The sequence below is a fragment of the Bubalus bubalis genome, chromosome 11, assembly GCF_019923935.1.
Source record: "Bubalus bubalis isolate 160015118507 breed Murrah chromosome 11, NDDB_SH_1, whole genome shotgun sequence".
NCBI lineage: Eukaryota > Metazoa > Chordata > Mammalia > Artiodactyla > Bovidae > Bubalus > Bubalus bubalis.
In genome coordinates, this window is record NC_059167.1 from 92,598,974 (window position 1) to 92,622,704 (window position 23,731).

At 45.9% G+C, this 23,731-nt stretch overlaps 1 protein-coding gene and 1 long non-coding RNA gene across 2 annotated transcripts in view; one reads left to right on the plus strand and one right to left on the minus strand.

Moving 5' to 3' along the window:
• LOC123328240 overlaps positions 1-23,731 on the plus strand; it is a 26,172-nt gene continuing 2,441 nt past the window's right edge. Inside the window, exons 1-2 of the long non-coding RNA XR_006543053.2 lie at positions 1-3,228; positions 6,541-6,666. This is a non-coding gene — a long non-coding RNA (uncharacterized LOC123328240). The remainder of the gene's footprint in view (positions 3,229-6,540; positions 6,667-23,731) is intronic.
• Positions 15,959-23,731, minus strand: part of LOC102394345 (betaine--homocysteine S-methyltransferase 1) — a 22,229-nt gene continuing 14,456 nt past the window's right edge. The window contains exons 6-8 of the mRNA XM_006053966.3: positions 20,337-20,519; positions 18,661-18,889; positions 15,959-16,706 (exon numbers count right to left, since the gene is read on the minus strand). Coding sequence (XP_006054028.1) covers positions 16,520-16,706; positions 18,661-18,889; positions 20,337-20,519 — 599 coding nt within the window. The 3' untranslated portion in view covers positions 15,959-16,519. The remainder of the gene's footprint in view (positions 16,707-18,660; positions 18,890-20,336; positions 20,520-23,731) is intronic.

A 23,731-nucleotide genomic window follows, 5' to 3' on the forward strand; every position in this document is an offset into this window, starting at 1 on the left:
GGCATGGCAACTCACTCCATGTATTCTTGCCTGGAGAATCCCAGGGACAGAGGAGCCCCACGGGCGGGCTACAAAGATTTGGAAACGACTGAAGTAACTTAGCATGCATACATACTTAGGTAGAAGGAGTGTGTCTTTTAGTTTCTTCTCTCTGTTGCATCTTTCTTTCTTTCTCTCTACCTGCAGCATCCATCCCTCAGCCTCTCAGGAGCTTAGTATTTTTCATGTCTCCCAGTTTCTAGTTAGGAAGAAAAGCAACCATGGAGGACAACCCCTGAGGTGTCATCCATACTCACCGTGTCTCTGCCTGTCATACATCTGACTCCCTCATCCACAGGGTGGCAAGCTGGGAGCCATTATTAGATTAGATGACTCACAGCCCAGCCATAGTTGTTTGGATCAGGAGAGAACATTGAATCAAACTGTCAATCAGATCCTGATTCACTTGAAAACTTCAAGTTTGATCCAAAACTCTCCCCATCCTCTCAGCACACATGAGGCTCGTGGCCCCAGCGACTTGTGTGTGAATCTGTGTGTTTGTGCACGTGACTGATGGAGGAGTGCACTGTTCTCTCACAGAAGCCCCACTTGTTCCACAGTGGACCCTTCTAGCACGTGGAGAGGAAGCAGAAGAGGGAGGTGTCTCCTGAGGTGAAGAGGTCTCCTCACTCCAGGTGGCACTCTTTAGGAATTCAAGTCCAAACAGGCCTAGAAAGAAGCCTGTGAGAGGTCTGGTGACTCCAGGCCTGAAGTCTCCCCCCATCATTCCTCTGCACCCAGAGCCCCTCTGTTTCACCCCTCGATGGTCCTTGACAAGCCTGCCACCTCCGATCATATATCTTCTGTGGTCCCAACTCTGGGGTCTAGGAGGAGGTGAGGGGGCTCATGCTCTATCATGAGGGTCTGGGAAACTGCGAGTGTGTCCACTGCACCACCCCCAACCCCACTCCACCTTCTGATCCCACCATCATATCTTGGGCTTCCATGCTTACTCCCCTATTGGTATCTGAGGTGGATCAGCAAGACCAGTGCTCACCAGTCATGCAAAGAGGGCCTGGGTTGTCAAACTTCTCTTTCTTTTTAGACACCCATCAACTTGGAGTGGTTCTATTGAGTTCCCTTCCCTCAACTTTGGATAGGAGGCCAGTCCTGAGACCAGAGTCTCTCTTGTCAAACCTTGTCTTTTCTCCCCAGAGGAGAAGTCCTCCTCTTAGACCTTCTCATGATAGAACCTGGCAAACCAGCCTAGTCTCTCCAGCCCCTGGGAGGGCAGAGGTCTCTAGTTAGCAACTGGTCCTTCTTTATTTCAGCTCCAAGCCTTTCATAACTTTTCTCAATACAGCACAGACTCTGCTATGATCCCTGTGTTATTCTGCTAATATGAGTGGGAGGACTAGGTCTCAACCAGAAATGCACACTGGACTTCCCTGGTGGTCCAATGGTTAAGACTCCACTGCATTTCCCTGCACTTCCACTGCAGGGCATGTGGCTTCCATTCCCTGATCGGGGAACTAAGATTCCATATGCCACACAGTGAGACAGACAGCAACAACAACAAAAATCCCAAACAAAACACAACCACAACAAAAACTCAAACAAAACAAGACCAAAAAATGCACACCATCCTGCTACTATAAATGGAGTCTTGTTCCTACATTTGTAACTTTTCCTGATGACATGCACTTGGTAAGATTATTGCCTAAAGAAGTAAGTGTGTCTCCCAAAGGAATGACTCTTTCTGGGATTCTTCAAACCCCACCAGCTTAGGGCCTTTTTATGTTAGACTAGTCCTCCAGAGAAAGCGAGTGGTTTTGTGATTTTCCTCTAGCTGAGTTCGCAGCTTCCTTGTAGGAATAGACAAAGTGTGTAGTGGGGTTGCAAAGAAGGAAGGAAGTGAAGGTACAGGTCAGAAAGTGGTTAAAGCAAAGATCCGTGAGGCTCAGAAGGTGGAGCACCGAGTGGCTCTGCACCCTGGCCACTCATTGGAATCAACGGGGAAAGCTTGGGCAATAACTATGGTTGTATCCCTCCCCCAGAGCACCTGATGCCACTGATTAAGGCAGATTAGTCTTCCTGAGCTGCAGCAACTCCCCAGGTGATTCTAATATTTAGCTGAGGTTACAGAACACAACTGTATGCAAGGAAAAGAAGTGGAGTGAGATGGATGCTGGTAGATTGAAAAGAAAATGAGAATTCAAGATCTTGAAGATCCCAGATGTAGAGGGCTTAACTGAGCCCTGGATTCAGGGGGGAGGCTGCTCTTGTTACTGAAAACCCAAGTCCGTGTGCCCGACGCACAATGGGGTCAAACAATACCGAGACATCAGAGTTTGGAACAAAGTTTTATTACAGGGCCATGCAAGGAGATGGGTGGTTCATCCCTTAAAAACCCAAACTCCCTGAAAGCTTTTAGCAAAGCACTTTTCTAGGAAAGGTGAGGGACGTGTTTGGGTAGTTGCTGCAAACTTCTTGGTGTCACACCCTTTGTTCTTGAGGTCAGGTAATGCTACTCCTGTAAATCTCTGTCAGACAAATATTATTCTCTGTTCTGAAAAGAAACGGCAAGGTCCCGAGGACCTGTCATCCTCCAAGGTCCAGGTCCTGACTGAGAGGAGGCAGATCTCAGTTGGCAGCTCCCTTAAGCCCAGGTCCCCAGGCCCTACCCTGCTCTCATCAACCAAAGGAGCCAGGCACCCAACCCAGCTGGCCCTCAGGCTCCTCAGGCCACCAAAACTGGTGTGTGTGGAGGGGGGTGGGCAGGTCCCACCGACTGTGACCCAGGCAGACAGCAGGGTCGCAGAGACAGGGATGGGAAGAGGTTCACCACTGCCCCGAGGCCTGGACTCCACCAGTGGGCTGGAGCCCTGCAGGACACAGCCCCTAGCCTGTTCCCTGGGTCCCCCAGCTCACCTATTGGCCCAAGGCCGGGGAACAGACCGGAGGGCCCCAGGCAGAAGGCCAGGATCTGGCCCTTAGCTCACTCTCCACCTGACCACTGGTCACCACTACCCTGACCATTGTGGGGATTGGTGTGTGGGCCATTAACGGCCCCGCATTCGCAGCTGGCTGCTTGTGGGCGTGGCCCACGGCAGCACCAGCCAATGGCTGAGCCGGACCGATTGTCTGGTCACAGGTGTGCAGTCCTGAGCTGCAGCAATGGCTGCCTTTCCGAGGGCTGTCCTTGCGGCGCTCTGGTACCATTCAGAGAGCAAGACGTCAGGCCTGAAGGTAACCCTGGGTTCCAGGCGTGGCTGAGAGCAGTTCTGCAGAACCATGTGGGCGACGGGGCTGTCAGCTGAGTCGCCTTCATGGACTGTTGTCATTTTCTGACCGGAGGCTGAGGTTGCAGGGAAAGAGCCCTGTGAGGAGAGGCTAAAGCCCTTGCTGATGGTGGTGGGGCGACCTGGGGCCAGAGGTTGAAGGAACAAGGATGGGAAGCGAGGTGGGTGGGGGGTTGGAGGGCATGAACCTCAGAAGGAAGGGAGTGGGGGACAGTAACGGCTGGAAGTTGCAGTGGGGCGTTTAGAGGAGCTGTGAGTACTCGCTTCCCTGGCACCGAGTCTGGGAGAAGGGAGGTGTGAGGAAAACTCAGTTTTGCACCAGCAAGTCTTTCTTTCTTCTGTGTCTCCTTTACTCCTCACACGAAACCCTTCACTTCAACGCTTTTCTCCACACCAAGCAATTCTCTGTGACACCAGCTGGGATAAGGGTTGGGGATCCTACAGTTTCACTCGGTCCTGATACTGCCTTCTGGAGATAGGGTCAGATCCTACAGGGTAAGGCTTCTGTCCCACACGACTGCCCCCACACCCCCTTCAGATGTCAGTCGTAAGTCCAGGTTGTCACCTGTGCTTCTGGTGGATCGGCTATAAATTGGAGGTTTTCATGACTCCCTTGCCTCAAGCTTGATTAAATTGGTAGTGTGGTTCACAAAACTCAGAGAAACATGGTTACTGGTTTATTGAAGGATAAGATAAAGGAGACAGATGAAGAGATACACAAAGTGAGGTCAAGAAGGGTCCTGAGTGTAGGAGCTTGTGTCCTCGTGGAGCTGGGGCACGTCACTTTCCCAATGTGGACGTATTTACCAATCTAGAAACTCTCCAGACCCCCTTCTATAGGGATTTTTATAGAGGCTTCCTCATGAAGGCCTGATTACTTATTAACTCCATTTCCAGCCCCTTCCTCTCTCCAGAGCATGGGGGCTGGGAATGAAAACTCTAAGCTTCTAATCACAACTTGGTCTTTCTGATGACCATCTCTCATCTGGGAGCCACCCAGAATCCCTGCAATAGATGAACAGTCCCTGCTATAGAGTCCCTTCAATATAAAAGATGTTCCAGGTGCTCCTTTCACCTAAGAAATGACAGGTTTTCAGAGATTGTGTTCCAGGAACTGGGAGCAGAGAAAAAAATACAAATTTTCTATTATCTCCCCATAGGGAAATAGCAGTGTGCCCTAGACAGAGCTGTGACACAAGTGAGGTCTTAGAAAAGAGCCTGATTCTTCAATATTTCTGAGACTTGGTCTCCAGACTGTTGCAGATTTCTGGTAAAGTTTTTCAGAATCAAGCAAATAGGTTGTTTAGGATCCAGGACTTGGCCCGTGCTGTCCAGGGTTCACAAATTGACTTATTTCTGGCTCATTTTGTTCAGCCCACACCAGAGTGTGGGGAGGAAAAATGAAACCTAAATGTCTTTGCATGGAGTCTGGTCTCTTCAGTTTACCCCAGGTCCCACCTTTGGGCTTAAAATTGAGCTGCTTCCTACCCTCTCAGCCCCAAGCTTTTGTTTCTTTCAGTTCAGTTGCTTAGTCGTGTCGGACTCTTTGTGACCCCACGGACTGCAGCACGCCAGACTTCCCTGTCCATCACCAACTCCCAGAGCTTACTCAAACTCATGTCCATAGAGTCGGTGATGCCATCCAACCATCTCATCCTCTGTCATCCCCCTTCTCCTCCTGCCTTCAATCTTTCCCAGCATCAGGGTCTTTTCTAAGGAGTCAGTTCTTCTCATCAGGTGGTTTAAGTGTTGGAGTTTCAGTTTCAACATCAATCCTTCCAATGAATATTCAGGACTGATTTCCTTTAGGATGGACTGGTTGGATCTCCTTGCTGTCCAAGGGACTCTCAAGAGTCTTCTCCAACACCACAGTTCAAAAGCATCAATTCGTCTTTAGTTTATTATGAAAAATTTCAGAATATAAAAGTAAAGAGAATGTTATAATGAATCCCCCAATATTGTCTGAATCCCCATATACTATCCCCAAGACCTGAAGATTTTTGATGTTGGGACCCTGGTTGGGGAGAAAGACAATCCACTTCTTTGCAAAAGCTTTCCCTCTGGAGCTGCTTCACTCTCACCCCACCCTGACTTACTAGTCATTCTTTGTGTCTCTATTGAAGCAATGTCTTTTTATCTACTTTTCTACCCAAGTGTTCATGCTTCCCTGGTGGCTCAGATGGTAAAGAATCCACCTTCAATGTGGGAGACCTGGGTTTGATCCCTGGGTTGGGAAGATCCCCTGGAGCATAGCATGGCAACACACTCCAGTATTCTGGCCTGGAGAACCCCACAAACAGAGGAGCCTAGAGGGCTTCAGTTCACAGGGTCGCACAGAGTCGCACACGACTGAGCAACTAAGCACAGCACAGCACACAGTTGTTCATACCTACTTGTTGAACACCTCACATGTGCCAGGCCCCCCCGTAGGCACTGGAGTCAGTGAAGTGAAAGTCACTCAGTCGTGTCCGACTCTGTGAACCCATGGACTGTATAGTCCATGGAATTCTCCAGGCCAGAATACTGGAGTGGATAGCCATTCCCTTCTTCAGGGGATCTTCTGGATCCAGGAATCGAACTGCAGTCTCACACATTGCAGGCAGATCCTTTACCAGTTGAGCCACAAGGGAAGTCCTAGAAATACTGGAGTGGGTAGCCTCTCCCTTCTCCAGCGGATCTTCTGGACCCAGGAATCGAACCGGGGTCTCCTGCATTGCAGAGAAGAAGGCAAAACGAACAAGGTGCTTGTTCTCAGAGGACTTTCAGCACAGGATGGAGGAGACAGACAATATAGAACCAGTCAATCAATCAACAGGTCTGTAAAGTGCTATGAAGGACAAAAGTAAGGTAATTTGACAGAGCATCTAGTCAAAGTGTAAGGGAAGGCAGGATTGGGGTAGTTGGAGCACTTCAGGTGTTCAGGAGGCACCCTGAAAGGGTGGCATTTGATCCAAGACATGAAGTTGCAACCATGTGAAAATCTAAAGGGTACCATGCTCCAGACAGAAGGGACAGCCAGTGCAAAGGTACTGAGGTAGAAGTGAGCTTAGGGGCTGTTGGAGACGTTTCTCAGGGCTTCCTTGGGGCAATTTGGCTCTCCTCAGTGCTGGCTTAAGTGACTTTTCTCTGTGCCTCCATAGCATCCACTGTGACATTTGTTATAGCTCTTAGTTCCTTTGGTGAATTCTTGTCTGTCTCCATCACTGGCCTGAGGCTGACCAAAGGCAGGCTGGTATTATTTTCATTTTTGTATTTCCAGGTGCTCAGCTGTGTCTGGCTCACAGATGGTGCTCAACAAATATTTGAAGCAGCATATGTGCTTGGAGGCAAAATGAATATGGGAATCTAGGCCCCTGGGTTCTAGACTCAAATTTGGAAGTAACAGGTACATCTCAAACATTTTCAGCTCCTAAAATTTTCTCTATATGTCTGAGAGACAACACTGAAATATTTTTGCAGTTATTCAAGTTTCCTTCTTTCTAGCAGGGGTCTCCCAAATGTGCATTTGTTTTTTCATTCATCAGGTATTTATTGAGCTCTTATTACATCCAAGGCATTGTTCTAGGCATGTGGGTATGGAAGTAAACAAAGCCAAGTCTCAGAGGAGCTTGTATTCTAGTCTGTGGGGAGAAGATGAAAAAACACATATTTTTTGAGGGGAAAAAAAAAGTATGACAAGTGGTGATCCATCGATGAAAATAAGCAGAGTAAGGGGGATAGAGAGAGCAGAGGGTGCACTGATGTTTTGTATGGGGTGGTGAGGGCAGACGAGTCACTGTTAGGTCCTTTGGGGATCAGAAGCCAACAGGACATAGAACTGCAAGGTTCAGGGGTCAGGTGGGGTGGAAATGCTCATGGAAGTTAAAGGGGAGAGGGAGCAGGAATGACAGGTGGAACCTTCAGACGGCAATGCAGGTCTGGCACCGGTGAAAGGGGAGGATGAAGAGGAGAGAGGACGGGGCTGAGGTTGAAGCTGAGTTGTGATGAAGAGCCAAAAGTGCCTTGGTCCACTCCAGGGTGAGTACTGGAGAGAGCACTGTCCTCTGTGGTCCTTTGTTCAAGGTCGTCCTTTGTCAGGTCAATACATCAGGCATTTATGCCCTTGTACCACTCAGATACCAGGCACAGGTTGTCCCAGGAAAGGTCTGACCTTGAACAAAGAGGCCATCTGCAGCTTTGACCCTGAAGGAGCTGGGCACTCTGGTCATGTAACCCAGAGCAGGGCACCCTGTCCTTCCATGAAAGAGCATCTGAGAGGCAAAACTCAGTGTCTGTGACAGGAAGCAACTGAATCGGGGAGTGACATGATCTACTTAGCTTTTAAAAGAATCATTCATGATCGTCTGTGGAGATTAGGTCTGCGAGAGCCTGTGGAGGAAGCGCAGTGACTGCTAAAGATGGGCTGAAAATGGACATGCGAGGAAGAGAGGAGTCAAGGATTTTGACTTGAACAAAATCTTAGAATATGGAGCTGCTGTGTTGTAATCTGGCAGATTCTGGGGGTGGGTCACATTTATGGGGAAATGGGAAGATGAGATGAGGGCCTGGTTTTCAGGTACGGGCTGCAGCACCTCGGACATGAGGGCTCTGGGGAATGTTTTTATGGGATACCTGCCTATATAAGCCATCTTATTTTTAAAACGTATGTGATTTAAAATATGTTTAAAAATGTATGGGCCCATGTGATTTAGAACAGTGCATTGAAAAGCAGTCCTTCTGTGAAGATAACCATCTCCTCCTCCTGAGGAATAGGAGCCCTCTCTCCTTGTTCTTCTTTGGCAAATGTACTGGTTTCATATCTTCCATTGAGATAAAAAGAAAGCAGCGCTATTCTTGCTCTGAATGCCATGGTTCTTTGGAAACCGTTTGTGTTGAATAATAAGATCTTGTGTCTGCGGCTCCCTAATATCACTGATTTAATGCTGGTTACTTCCGTTTTCCTGGCACTACACCATCCGCGGTGCGGCCAGTGAATAGCGGCTTCCTCGCCTGTTGGGAGGTGAGTGCTGTGCTTTGTGGACAGTGACCCCGAGTGCACGTCTCGTGTGGGAACGCTGAATGATAGTTTCTTTTGTGGTGAATTTTCTGTCGGGAATGTAGCTTAGAGGAAGGCCTCTTCCAATGATATGGTTAAGCCCTACACAGCGCCTTCCTAGAATATGACCTCTCGCAGCGTTGACTGTGCCCTCCCCCTTCCACACCTCCGCAGGAGGCAGTGCTAGAAGAGAGGTGCCATTCACCTGGGGACCCCCATCCCTCATCTGGCACCGCTTCATACCAACCTGGGAGGCCATGCCAGGGCTGCATCCATCAGAGACCAAGGGGTGTGGACGGGCGCAGCCTGCTGACCTTGTGGAGCAGTGTCTGGGAGTTCGTCGGAGGCTGAGGCATGGCCACCTCTGGAGGAGCCTGTGGGGCGGGGTGACCCCTGAGCGGCAGGGGTGGTGAGGAGGGAGTGGCCGTGTCTGAGGATGGATGCTCAGGTCAGAGAGCACCTGTCTTTACCCCGGCTGCTGCTGCTGCTGGGACCAGATGCCATGATCTTAGTGTCTTTAGTTTGCTTTGTTTGCTGCCCCCTGAGGCTGTGTCCCCTCACCCCTACCTTGGGCTGAGGCCAGAACCCCCACAGATGACAATGAATGCAGGTTCCCATAGGCCGCTCAAAGCGAGGGCTGACGGTGAACCTCTGGTGGCGGCCCAGAGTCCAGAACTTGTCGTGTGTCTGACATGAGCCGCATACAGTCTCCTCTGTACTGGGCAGCCCAGCCTCACCTGTTCAGAGACACTGCACCCTCCAGCGGGAACGCTCCTGTCACCGGGTGCCCCTCCTGGAACTGAGGCCAATGAGAGTCCCACGCCTCCATGGAGCACTTGGTCGGTGCCAGACAGGGACGAAGTGGGGGACATGGGAAAAGAGGTGTAGATTGTCACTGAGCACCTCAAAGGAGAGAAGCCAGGACTGGGTCCTATGCCAACGTGTCCAGGCTGGGTGCCCTTCCAAATGGCACCACTGGCCCTGAGCATTCCTAACCACTATAGAGGGGCGTAGAAAATTTTGAGGAAGGTGTCTCCGGTGACCAGAACCCATGCAGACCAGGTCAAATAGATTTGGGGAACTCTCCCTGGACAACCACAGGAAGGGGCTCAGGGCGGCGATCTACTTGGGTCTAAACATCAGGTTGATATCAAGGGCATGTTCTTGGGCATGGTCCAGGCTGGAGATACAAATCTGGGGATAGTCAAGCTTCTGGGAATGACTTTATGAAAGGAAAAAGTTCTGAGGCTTGTAGCTTCCAGACTTCATCATGTTATTATAACACATGAGAAGACAGTTCTCTCTTTGCTAGGGAGATGAAGAACTCTAAACAAGAATTAACCACTTGATGGTTTCTAGAATTTCCGTAGCTTATGCTTATGCCATCCTACAAAGACCTCTGAGTCCTGAAAACAGAAACAGTTCATAATGTGAACAACCACAGGCCCAAATCTCCCTAGGAAGCAGGTACCTATGGGGAAAAGTGACATTTTCATTTCCAGTGCCAGGCTGATTCTAGCCTAATAACATTTTCCCTGCCCCCTGAGCAGTGTTGTTTGTTTTCGTCTGCTATCTGTTTAGTCAGCAACTAAGTCTGCTGGAAACATGCCACTCGTGGCACTCAGTAAATATTTGTTGACAATGATGAGGCTGTTGCTATTAAATCTCTGATACCTTGCTTTAAAAACTCCACAATTTTATGTTTCTAATTTGATGGTATAGATGGGACTTCCCAGATGGCGCTAGCGGTGAAGAATCTGCCTACCAGTGCAGGACATGCAAGAGACCCATGTTCAGTCGCTGGGTTGGGGAGATTCCCTGGAGGAGGAAATGGCAACCCACTCCAGTATTCTTGCCTGGAGAATTCCATGGACAAGAGGAGCCTGACGGGCTCTAGTCCATGACGTTGTAGAGAGTTGGACACAACTAAGCACGCACACGCACGCGCGCGCACACACACACACGCGCGCACACACACGCACACACACACCCCTTTCAGATGAGAAAACTGGAGTTCAGAGAAGTAGGGTGATTTATTCAGCACTGCAAATGAGGTAGGGCAAAGCTAGGGCTTGCACCCAGAATTCTTGATTTGAAATTTATTTACTGCTTTTTGTACTACATTGCAGAAGTGTTTGGGGGGGGGGGGCGTAGAAATGTCTGTGTTCCACTCAGCCAATTCATATGCTGAGACGTTAACCTTTCCAAAGAACAGTAAAATCTCATTAAGTCAAAATAATTGGAAAGATGGCCAAGCTGAATTGGGGGAAAAGTTTGAACTATTTTCAAAGATATTCAGCCTTTTCCTTTCAAGGCCATGTAGTAAACTGGAACGAAAAACCGCAGAATGGGGCCAAATAGAGGTCTCACTGAACCTGCGTGAAGGAACAAATAGGAATCATTTTTAAAATGGTACATTAGCAGCTTGCATATAAGTGATGACTGCTAAAAGTATTTTAGGCATTTGGGGAAATAAATTTTTGTTAAAAGTATGCTGTTTCCCTTGAAAATGTGCTTCATGTAAAAATATACATGGGGAACATTCACGAATCTGTCACTCAAAGCATGTGATAAAATGATTGTGCATCTGATTTAGTGGCATATAAAGTAACCTCTTCTGTTCGGCTGTGCGCGAATGGTCTGGCATTATTTCTGCAGCTCATAGCAGCACAAATGATGACATCTGTCTCTCTCACTTTCCACCCCCTAAATTTTTCATCTCCAGGGCCAGCAGAGCCTCCAGCTGCTTGAAAACTGGAAGCATTTTCTAGCTCTTCCTTTCCCTCACCACGCTCCCACCAGTTTTGGCCAAATGACCCTGTTCTTCCTGTCACCATCTGTGAGAAGTCTGTATTTGGCTGCCTTTCAGTCGTTTTCTGTTCAAACGCTAAACATTCATTTGTTCCCAAAGATGTTTAGAAACACTGGGCCTGGTTATCGCTAACTCTGTAGTTAACACATTCTCAGACAGACTACTCCTGAAGCACTTCCTGGGACTCTGTTTTTCTCTCTTCAAATTGACTCCTTCCCCCTTAATCGTGTAAGACTCAGGATTCTCCACCTGGCAGGTTACTCACGGAAGGTTCCAGACTGGCTGAGTGGATATTATTGACTAACAGGAAGGCTATTTGGGAAAACAGTCTGGGTAATGCTCTCAGCCAGCCAGTATGCTCAAAGCCGGGAACAGTGATCCCTAGGGAGAAAAAAAAAGAGGAGCTGGTTGGAGAGAGATAAAGCTTTCCGCACTGGGTGGGTTGTCCAGGATGTGAGTCAAAGATCCATGTATCTTAGGGAAAAACCGATCAAAACAAACAAAGGGCGCTACAGCTGCCTCTGCCATTCAATGTTATAGGTTGTTCAATGAAACAGCTCAAGTTCAAAGCACAAATATGGCTCCTCTGGCATTCCCAGCTGGTGCCTTGCTGCCCTCCTCTGGAGAAATTGGGAACTGACGCTTTGGATCCCTTCCTGTCCAGTTCTGTCTCCATTGTTGTTGCTGTTCAGATAGTTCCTAAGTCAAGTCTGACTCTTTGCAACACCATGGACTTGCGACACCAAGGACCAGGCTTCCCTGTCCTTCACCACCTCCCAGAGCCTGCTCAAACTCATGTCCATTGAGTCGGTGATGCCATCCAATCATCTCATCCTCTGTCGTCCCCTTCTCCTCCTGCCTTCAATCTTTCCCAGCATCAGGGACTTTTCCAATGAGTCAGTTCTTCGCATCAGGTGGCCAGAGTATTGGAGCTTCAGCATCAGTCCTTCCAATGAATAGTCAGGGTTGATTTCCTTTAGGATTGACTGGTTTGATCTCCTGCAGTCTAAGGGACTCTCAGAGTCTTCTCCATTTTAGGTCTGCATTGGCTTGGCTCCCTTACTCAAAGGCACTTTGCTACAGTATGAACAAGTGTCAGGCCACAAACTATGAACAGTTCAGTCAGTGAGTTTACACTGACTCTGAGTAATGCAGGGATCTTTCTTTCTTGGCAGGAGGCTGAACTCCTTAGTTTTGTGAACTGTCTGTCCTGGTTCCACTCTCCTTACACCAAGAATCCAAGCTAAAGCCATCTTTTCTGGCAGCCTTAGACTAACAAGTCCTTCCTGATTTGGCATCCTGCCTTTAGAATCTTATCCTTAAAAGGGAGAGTTTAGACTCTTGATCTCTAAGGTCTCTCTGGATTTGATTCCATAAAAATATCTTGACCAGTGAGAAATGTTGAACGAACCTTCCCTTTTAATGAACAAAACTTCTGGAAATAAAATGAATGTACTTGGTGGAGGGATGAATTAAAAAATATTTTTTCAAAATATGAGATATGCCACTAAGAGGCAGTGTTGATACACAGTTTCATTCCAGTGTAGCTTCAGTATATTTCCTTTGAGGGAAATATTTTTAAAATCAAAGGGTATTAAGAATAATTAGGAGTTACAATGTTTTGTGTGGCAGTAAAAGTTCTGGATAGAATATTAAAGGGGCATGCATCTTACACAGTGGTATTCAGTTGCCAAAAAGTTCCTTTGTGTTTTTCTGTACGATGTTATGGAAAACCCTGAACGAACTTTTTGGTCAACCCAATATAATAGTAGATTAAATAAAAGTATCTATCATCTATGAGTGAAAGTATTAAATACTGAACTGCTTTCAGAGTGATAGAAACTTGGTTAAAAAAAAAAAGGAGGGGGAAAGGACATTCACTCTTTTCTTATTTCACCTCAGCCACATGCACCTTTGGTTCTGTTTCTGTGCATTGGAGGATAAGAGGTGGATTTCTAATTCTCTTAGTAAGAAAATTCTGGAAATTTCTTTTCCCGTTAAATACTGCTGCCTTCTCCTTTAAAACTTAAGCATACTTCTGTCTTTTTAAAATAGAAACTGGGATATAGAAATTTCATATCAGATCAGATCAGTCGCTCAGTCGTGTCTGACTCTTTGCGACCCCATGAATCACAGCACGCCAGGCCTCCCTGTCCATCACCAACTCCCGGAGTTCACTCAGACTCATGTCCATCGAGTTGGTGATGCCATCCAGCCATCTCATCCTCTGTCGTCCCCTTCTCCTCTTGCCCCCAATCCCTCCCAGCATCAGAGTCTTTTCCGATGAGTCAACTCTTCTCATGAGGTGGCCAAAGTACTGGAGTTTCAGCTTTAGCATCATTCCTTCCAAAGAAATCCCAGGGCTGATCTCCTTCAGAATGGACTGGTTGGATCTCCTTGCAGTCCAAGGGACTCTCAGGAGTCTTCTCCAACACCACAGTTCAAAAGCATCAATACTTCGGCACTCAGCTTTCTTTATAGTCCAACTCTCACATCCATACATGACCACTGGAAAAACCATAGTCTTGACTAGATGGACCTTTGTTGGCAAAGTGATGTCTCTGCTTTTTAATATGCTGTCTAGGTTGGTCATAACTTTCCTTCCAAGGAGTAAATGTCTTTTAATTTCATGGCTGCAATCACCATCTGAAGTAATTTTGGAGCCCCCCAAAATAAAGTTAGCCACTGTTTCTACTGTTTCCCCATCTATTTGGCGTGAAGTGATGGGACCAGGTGCCATGATCTTAGTTTTCTGAATGTTGAGCTTTAAGCCAACTTTTTCACTCTCCTCTTTCACTTTCATCAAGAGGCTCTTTAGTTCTTCACTTTCTGCCATAAGGGTGGTGCCATCTGAATATCTGAGGTTATTGATATTTCTCCCAGCAATCTTAATTCCAGCTTGTGCTTCCTCCAGCCCAGCATTTCTCATGATGTACTCTGCATAGAAGTTAAATAAGCAGGGTGACAATATACAGCCTTGATGTACTCCTTTTCCTTATTTGGAACCAGTCTGTTGTTCCATGTCCAGTTCTAACTGTTGCTTCCTGACCTGCATACACTTTTCTCAAGAGGCAGGTCAGGTGGTCTGGTATTCCCATCTCTTTCAGAATTTTCCACAGTTTATTGTGATCCACACAGTCAAAGGCTTTGGCATAGTCAACAAAGCAGAAATAGATGTTTTTCTGGAACTCTCTTGCTTTTTCCACGATCCAGCGGATGTCGGCAAGTTGATCTCTGGTTCCTCTGCCTTTTCTAAAACCAGCTTGAACATCTGGAAGTTCACAGTTCACATGTTGCTGAAGCCTGGCTTGGAGAATTTTGAGCATTACTTTACTAGCGTGTGAGATGAGTGCAATTGTGTGGTAGTTTGAGCATTCTTTGGCATTGCCTTTCTTTGGGATTGGAATGAAAACTGAACTTTTCCAGTCCTGTGGCCATTGCTGAATTTTCCAAATTTGCTGGCATATTGAGTGCAGCACTTTCATAGCATCATCTTTCAGGATTTGAAATAGCTCAACTGGAATTCCATCACCTCCACTAGCTTTGTTTATAGTGATGCTTTCTAAGGCCCACTTGACTTCACATTTCAGGATGTCTGGCTCTAGGTGAGTGATCACACCATCGTGATCATCTGGATCATGAAGCTCTTTTTTGTACAGTTCTTCTGTGTATTCTTGCCACCTCTTAATATCTTCTGCTTCTGTTAGGTCCATACCATTTCTGTCCTTTACTGAGCCCATCTTTGCATGAAATGTTCCCTTGGTATCTCTAATTTTCTTGAAGAGATCTCTAGTCTTTCCCATTCTGTTGTTTTCCTCTGTTTCTTTGCACTGATCACTGAGGAAGGCTTTCTTATCTCTCCTTGCTATTCTTTGGAACTCTGCATTCAAATGGGTATATCTTTCCTTTTCTCCTTTGCTTTACGCTTCCCTTCTTTTCACAGCTATTTGTAAGGCCTCCTCAGACAGCCATTTTGCTTTTTTGCATTTCTTTTTCTTGGGGATGGTCTTGATTCCTGTCTCCTGTACAATGTCACAAACCTCCTTTCATAGTTCATCAGGCACTCTGTCTACCAGATCTAGTCCCTTAAATCTATTTCTCACTTCCACTGTATATAGCAAATTATGGAACAGAATCAAATACATCCAAGGTAGTCTTATTGGTTTTTTTAATAGCTGAAGAAATTAAGAGTTTCAAAGCAGCCATACCAATCCAAGAATGCTTAGAAAGAAGCATGAACTCTTTTCTAATACAATGAGTAGTCATTTATTCCAGTGATCTTACATCTTCAGGCTTGAGTTTTCAGAGTAGGTATTACCAGGAGAAAATATAGTTCTCAATCTAGGAAACCCTGACAGAGTTTGGAAAATCTCTTTTTCTTTATTAGACCTTTTTGTGCTCAGTCGCTTTCTCATGTCGGACTCTTTGTGACCCCATGAACTGTAGCCCGCCAGGCTCCTCTGTCCGTGGGATTTTCCAGGCAAGAATACTGGAGTGGGTGGCCATTTCAAGACCAGTGCTCCCTAGCCTTACTGACTGGAGGCATTTAGGTGGATCCAGCCTAGAGCAGAATGGAGAGAGCCTGGTACTAATCCCTTCTTGGCCTTCCCATTGGTTTGAATGCTTCTTAGTGGTGGAAATGGGTCAGAAAAGAGGGAACAACTCTGGAACTCTACACAGCAGGACTCTGAGCTTTGACTGTTTACTGATCTGTTCCCATAGGACTGATTTTCTAAGGAGAAATGTAAAGGAATAGCCAAGCCCCTATAGCTGAAATGTCCCTTAGTGTTTTTTCAATGTGTGGTTTTCAATTAATGGTCATAAAATCAATTTAAAAGGCCTTAACCAGCATATTTTATTAATGAAATAGGACAGAAAGGAATGGAATTTAAAAATACCAGAATGGATCACATTTTATTTCAATGGTTGTACATGTGCCTTACCGGGTCATTACATAAATTGTGTTTCTCATTAAGGGCCATTTCCAAGAAGCTTGAAAGTCACTGTCCTATAGCACTTTGCACTTGTCTGGTTGCTACACCATTTATGACAGCTCACATCTCATCCTCCTTACCAGCCTGTGAAATTTTAAAGTAGGACTATTGTCCAAATTATTTTTTCTTGGCCACAGTGATTTCCTCAATACTGTGTACCTGGTTTACTTAGTAACCCAGTTTAAGATTTACTTGTTATTCATTTTGCTTCCAAGTTCTAAATACATACTTTTAAAAAAATGGTCAAGTGTTATTTATAATTGTTTTGTTCAGTTCCTGTCAATCTTGACGCGTAAGCTGGCATTTGTATAAGCATTGCCTTTTAACCATCTTTTCCTTAGTTTTGGAACTGTGGCCCAAGCCTAGAGGAAGTCACTAAAAACAGTTTCCATTGAGGCTACTGTGCAGACTTGAACTTCTGTTTTTCGAAGAGCTCTCTCAGCTGCTGCTCCGTTGTGGCTTCCTTCTGCTGCATAAGCTCGGCTGTTCCTTTGGTCACTCCCCAGGCGTCGGGCTTTGACATGGAAGGGTTGTACGGCCTGCCCGAGGCTATCTGAAGATTCTCCCAGTATTCCTTCCTGGCCCTGGGTGAACAAAACACACAGAAACCGTGAGGGTCTGTCTCCAGGCTGTGAGCTAGAACCCTGCCATCTTTGGACTCTTGAGAGTGTGTCCTCTGAAACACATTTATCTTTTCTTTTTCCCCAGAATCTGTAGGTCTAAAATTACTTTGAATTCCTCCTTTTCATATACACGTAGGTTCAAAAGCTAAGGATGTAGAACAAGGACACTTGCTAAGTTACCTCGCCTCCCCATCCTCACTTTCTGGCTCTACCTCCTGAGCCACCTAGGCCCACATTCGCTGCTCTTCCCAAGGCCAGTGCTGCTTCTGTGCCCCTCAACCCGGAGATCCCGCCTCTGCTTCCTTTCTATTTCCATCAGCTCCTAGTTCCAGGCCTTGTCAGGTCTGGTCTCTTGCAGAAAAGACTTCCTCATAGGTTTCCCTGTCTCCAGGCTACTGAAACTTGGGGATCGAACTTGGTCTCAGACCCTTCAGACTCCTCACTGCCTTGGGATAAGGTCATCCAGACCTCGTGAGTGGGAGCAGAGGCCACCTCCCGTCCGGATGTGTGTCTCCTACCAAATTCTGAATCTGAGGTTCTCAAACTGCTAATGTCTCAGCATACCGTTCTCTCGGCACCCCCACTCAGTGCTTCCCTCTAGGCCATTCTCCTACCTGGCAAAGTAACTCGTCCTTCAGAACTCAGCTCAGACGCTAGCTCCATGGGAAATTCTTCACCAGCCCTCCCACTGTTTCCCCTGGTGGCTGTTAGTGTGGACCCCCAGCACCTGTGTACATCTTCATCCTTAACTTACTATGTCAGCTGAACTTAGCTATTTAGCTCTCTGCCTGCTAGACTATTACCCTCCTTGGAGACAGGCCCGTGCCTTGTCCAGCTTGCCCTTTGGTGGCACTGTCTGACACAGTTTTGTTGAACTAACATTAGTCAAATAGAGTGAAACTGCTGCCTCTGCTTGGGGGGCAGTTTCTACCCACTTCCTTCTTCTGTGGAAATCTACCTAGCTCTTTAAAATCTAGCCCCAAAGTCCCTTCTGCTACATCATCTATTAGGTAGAGATAGTTATTCTCTTCTCTTCATTGTTACTTTTTTATCCATGCCTCTGCTGCTGCTGCTGCTGCTGCTGCTAAGTCGCTTCAGTCGTGTCCAACTCTGTGCGACCCCATAGACGGCAGCCCACCATGCTCCCCCATCCCTGGGATTCTCCAAGCAAGAACACTGGAGTGGGTTGCCATTTCCTTCTCCAACGCGTGAAAGTGAAGTCACTCAGCCGTGTCCAACCATGTCCGACTCTTAGCGACCCCATGGACTGCAGCCTACCAGGCTCCATGGGATTTTCCAGGCAAGAGTACTGGAGTGGGGTGCCATTGCCTTCTCCATCCATGCCTCTACTTAAGTAGATAACTACAGTATAATACATCAGCTTTCTTCTCCATTTCCCCCCAGTAGACTGTGAGAGGCTCTAAGCCAGGGACTGCAGCCTTTCATTTCTATATTCCTAGTACCCTGAACATTGCCTGATGTGAAAATCTATTTGTTTATTGTCCCTCATCCCCCATGGAATGTAAGCTCTGAGAGCAAAGACCTTTTTAAATCTCATTCACCACTGTCTTCCCAGCTCCAAGGATCGTGCTTGGCACAGAATAAGCAATTAATATTTGTACTTGAATCCTAACAAATGATTCACTGTTAGTGTCCACCACATAGATGGTGCTTTCCAAGAGTGTGAAATCACATTTTGTTGCAACTTACATTATTTATATTTTATATTCTTAAAGCTTTCTCCAGAAATCACTCCATAAAGCTAAAGTTATAAATATTTCTGTGAGAGATTTGAAGAGGCTGTGATTCTTTGTCATTACACTGCAAATTGGCGGTACTTTTTGTAATGACCTCACTTGGATGTATTCATAATTTGTATGAGTTTGGTTTGGCAAATACAGTTTAAGGTTCTTACCTGGCTCTAATCCAGGGTTTGGTGTGCATATCCAAACCACTTCCCCAGCTGCCATGTTTTTCTGAAGCCAGTGGCAAAAATCCCCTCTCCGGAGCCAGCTCCTCTGCAATTGCCCTGATGTGGTAGGGTTCAAATCCACAGCACCCGCCTATGTACCTGACCCCCAGGTTGTAGGCCTCTCTGGCATACTTTTGAATATCCCATCTGGTTGCAACTCTGGGTTCCAGTCCTGTAATATATGATGCTCTCTTTCAGTAAAAATATTCAAAATAAATAGCTATAATAAATGTTATTTTCAGTAAATGAATTAGATAAGATCTTATATTTCTGAAAAGAAATATTCAGTTCCTAACTTTTAAAAATGATTAGCTACCTTGCATTGACATGCCCAGTTTAAACAGCTGTGACAGCGGGACTTCATGATGGTTCCCAATGATCTCTGCCCTCTGATGGTCTCACCCTTGGTGACCCTTCCTGCATTACATCAGGCTGGTCTGTGAGACCAATAAAGTATGGTGGAAGGGATGGCTTGTGACTTCTGAGGCTAGATCATTAGAGACATTAGGGTTTCTGCCTTGTTCTCTCCTGGGTCACTCATCCCAGGGGAGGCCAGTGGCCACACTGTGAGATGCTCAAGTATCACAGTGGAAAAGCCCATGAGCCAAGAAACTGAGGGCTCCAGGCAACAGATAGCAAAAAACTGACCCTGACTCCCAACAGCTAACTAAGAGAGCTTGAAAGAGCTCCCATCAGGCCTTCAGGCGACTATAACCCATGCAAGAGTCTGGAGTGCAGCCTATTAAGAGACTCTGAGTTAAGCTCTCCCAAATTCATGACCCACAGCTACTATGGGATATAAAAAATATTTGCTGTTTAAAGCCACTAAATTTTGCAATAATCTCTTCTACACCAATAAAACCACAAATGCCTCGCCATTCTTCTCTGTGGTTCTTCTAGACTGATGATTTTACAGAGTCCCTCTGGAATATGAGATAAGGACCCTAGAATGAAATAGTAGGCTGAGCAGGCCAGGCTCACCTCTGGCTTGATTCTCCAGGTAGACTCACGCCCACTTCCCACACAAGCTTTATCCCTCTTCTCAGACTGCAAGGGTTCACCCCACACCATCTGCTTTGGTCTGTTCATTCAAATCTGTTACACAGTAACCCAGAGATGGCACCTTCCCTCTGCCCTTGCCCCCAACTCAGATATAGCTAGAGTATTCAAGCAGCGTTCAAAATAAGAGAAAAGCATACTGGTGATAACTTGGCCTAACCTTATTTATCTGATGAGAAAATCCAGATCTGGATGAACTAAGGACCTTTGCTAAGGTTCTGCCACTAAGCAACAGAGCTAGAACCGGAAGCAGAGTCTTCACTGATCCCGCTGAGGAGGGCGTTCTTCTTACCAAACTCCACGGGTGATGAATTGGTTGTCTACCTAGGTGTTGACTCACCTTTGATTTTACCTTTAAATCAGAGGTCTTTTTTGCTTGCTGGTCCTGTGTTTCCTAATGTCTAATTTAAAAGTTTTGGGGCTGCAGGGAGAGAAGTAGGGCCAAGAGATGAGGAGATACGCTGCCATCATTTACCACGATAACGCTCTATGGCCAGAGGTTTATTTGGAATTTGTCTAACATGAAGACCCTGAGATGATTTATAAAATGGCTTTCTTACCAAAGGGGAATTCGGGCAGGTCGATGAACCCCTGCTTGCCGCAGTCGGGAGTGTGGTAGGCCAAGGGCTGGCTGATGAGGTGGGCTTTCAGTCCCGCAGCCTCCAAGCCTTCTTTCATGAGCTTCACTGTCTGTAAGCTAATTGTGGGGTCAAAATGGCAGTTCACCCCCACGATGGAAGCTCCTGCAAAGGGAAGAACAGTTTAGCTTCAGAGATTCACCAGATACCAGGAGGCCAACTCTGAGTCAGGGAGCTTTAATTTGGAATGGTGAATTAGAAGGATAGCATTTGGTCCCTGCAAACTTATCTTACCCTTGGGCAAGAATAACTAACAGGCAGCAAGTGCTTTCTCTGAAGAGTGCTCAGAAGAGTCTGATACAATTGAAGTGTCATTTATGAACACTTGGCCGTCCATCTTTTTTGGAAAAGAAACAAACATTATTAGAGGTTTTTTTCCTTTTTCTTTTTTTTAGATTTTTTTTTCTATGTTAACCATTTTTATTTATTTATTTATTTTTAATGTAAATTTATTTTAATTGGAGGCTAATTACTTTACAATATTGTATTGGTTTTGCCATACATCAACATGAATCTGCCATGGGTGTACACGTGTTCCCTATCCTGAAGCCCCCCCCACCTCCCTCCTCATACCATCAAATTTTAATAGTTATGTTTTTCAATCTTTGACATTACATTGCTAAGCACAATAATTTTTCACTACTCCCAGCTGCCCAGTGGCATCTGCGGTGACCATACCACTCATCTGAGGAATGAATCAATGTTCCCTTTCACCAGGCCAATTTAAAGCATTATTGAGTTTCTTGGGCATAACAGCAGAATGTAATTTAGGAAAAGGTTTTTCTGAAACTTTCATGTAAATGAAATCATACAGTATGTGTCCTTTTGTAATAGGCTTATTTCATTTAAGACAAGGTTTTCAAGGTTCATCCTTGTTGAAGCATGTGTCAGAATTTGATTCATTTTTATGGCTAAGTAATACTCCACTGTATACACACACACACTGCATTTTGTTTATTCATTCATTAGTTGGACACTTGGGTTGTTTCACCTCCAAAAAGGACTTTTTTTTTGATGAACTCACAGCCTAGGATTTTGCATCTTGGATATAGAGTTATGAAGAATAAGGAAAGGAAAGAATCTTTCTGGCTATAATGAGAGTGACACCAACATCTAGATTCCCAGAGCAGCAGAGCTGATGCTACACACTGTGATCTCCAGTGTTCAGTAGCAGGCATCTTAGTAGTCCTCACAGGCCTGGGCCTGCAGTTTGCTCTTCATTCTTGTTCCAGTCAGGCCTCATTACCCATCATTCCTCTGAATCAGTTTTTGTTAAGGGCACCGATGATCTCAATCTTGCCAAATCCAGTAGTCCCTTCTCTGTCCTCATCTGATTCAACGTCTCAGCCACTTTCATCCAAGCGGCACTCTCCTTCAACTCCTTCAATACTCCCCTTCTCTTGGCTTCTGAGAACTCCCCTTGTTCTCAGAGTATTGCTTCTACCTCCCTGGCTGCTTTTTTTAGAGTGCTAAGTGCTAACCCCTCCTCAAGGCTGAACCTTTCAATCCTGCTTTGTCACAGGATTCCATTGGGCTATCTTCTCTTCTGCGTCTACACTTCCTTTTCTACCCTAGGCTGTCAATCCCATCTACATACACAACTCTCCCAGGCTGCTTTCTCTCTAACCCTGACCTTTCCATTGGATTCCAGGCTGATATATTCAACAGCTTACTGAACAGGGTCACTTGGATCCTGACCACTTTCTTTTTTGAATATTCTGTAGTCAGAGTTTCTCTTTCTTTTCTTGACTTCATTACACTAATGAATTAATCATATGTCAGCTATTTGTTGGATGTCATTTAGGCACAAAGGTCCTTGTAAAGGGTTATGGAGAAATATAAGACACAAAAGATTTTATAATTTAGCACAGGGTTTCCAAAGGTTTGCTTGATGAAAATAAGATTCTATGAACAATTACATTAGGAGTAGTCTTTTTTTTTTTTTTTTTTTTTTACTGTAGCCCCTTCTTGGAGACTGCAAATATATATGAACATGTCAAAGGACTGAGAAGTTCTGCAGTCAAGAGACTGCTTTGCTTGGTTTAAAAGTGAATTTTCTACCTCTGTGTAACTCCAGAACCCTATTAAGACTCTCACAGGTTAGAAAATGTCTTTTTGAGATTAAAAAAAAAAAATGTCATCTGAGGATACTACAAATGTGTGGCATAAATAGAAAGTGTTAAAGCTGCTGGGAGGAAGTGATCACTTGGGGTAGGAGTGACTATGTAAGGACACATCGAGGCTGGACTAACAACACTGGAAGATGGACTCGATTGTGAGATGGATACTCAGAGCCTGTATGTGCTGGGTGGTATGCTGGGCACAGGGTACTCAGTGCTGAGTCAGGCAGACATAGTCTCTGCCCTCTCAGATTAAGACATAAACAAACGAGATATCTGGGTAAGTTCTATAAAGGATATAAACAGGGCACAGTGACGGCAAGCACTGTGGCCACTTTGAATAGTCGGGTGAGGAAAGGATGAGACACAGGCCAAGAATCCCTGCCAGCTAACAACTGGGAGGATGAGGGCCTCCTCTCATCTTTTTGAAACATGTTAACTTGGCTTCTCCCCCCATTAAAAACAAATTTTTAAGTTTTGGCTGTACTGGGTCTTCATTGCTGCATGCTGGCTTTCTCCAGTTGTGGCAAGGAGGGGCTACTCTTTGTTGCTGGCTTCTCATTTCAGGGGTGGCTCAGACAGTAAAGAATCTGCCTACAATGCAGGTTCCAACCCTGGGTTGCAAAGGTGCCCTGGAGACGGAATGGCAACCCACTCCAGTCTTCTTGCCTGGAGAATCCCACGGACAGAGGGGCCTGGAGGGCTGCAGTCCATGGGGTCTCAACGAGTTGGACATGACTGAGCAACTAAGACTTTCTCATTGCTTGTTGCAAAGCACAGGCTCCAGGTGCACAGGCTTCAGTGGTCGCGGCACGTGGGCTCAGTCGTCGCCGCCTGCAGTGCAGGCTCTGTAGTTATGGATCATGGGCTTACCTGCTCTGCCGCATGTGGGATCTTTCCAGGACAGGGATCAAACTGGTGCCCCTTGCATTGCGAGGTGGATTCTTAACCACCAGACCACCAGGGATGCGCTCTCCTCATTTTTTGTATTTATAATCAGAAATTCAGATTCTACAATGTCATCCTAAACCTAAATAATTGTAATTATTAGTGACAAATATGAAATAACTTTCGTGACATAGCAAGAGTTGGATAAAGACAAGAAATTAAATTAAATTTTGATTGGCTAGATAAGACTAGCCAATAAAAATCTCTACTTCACAGAGTGAGTCAGACTCTTCCATAGACACTGTGCTA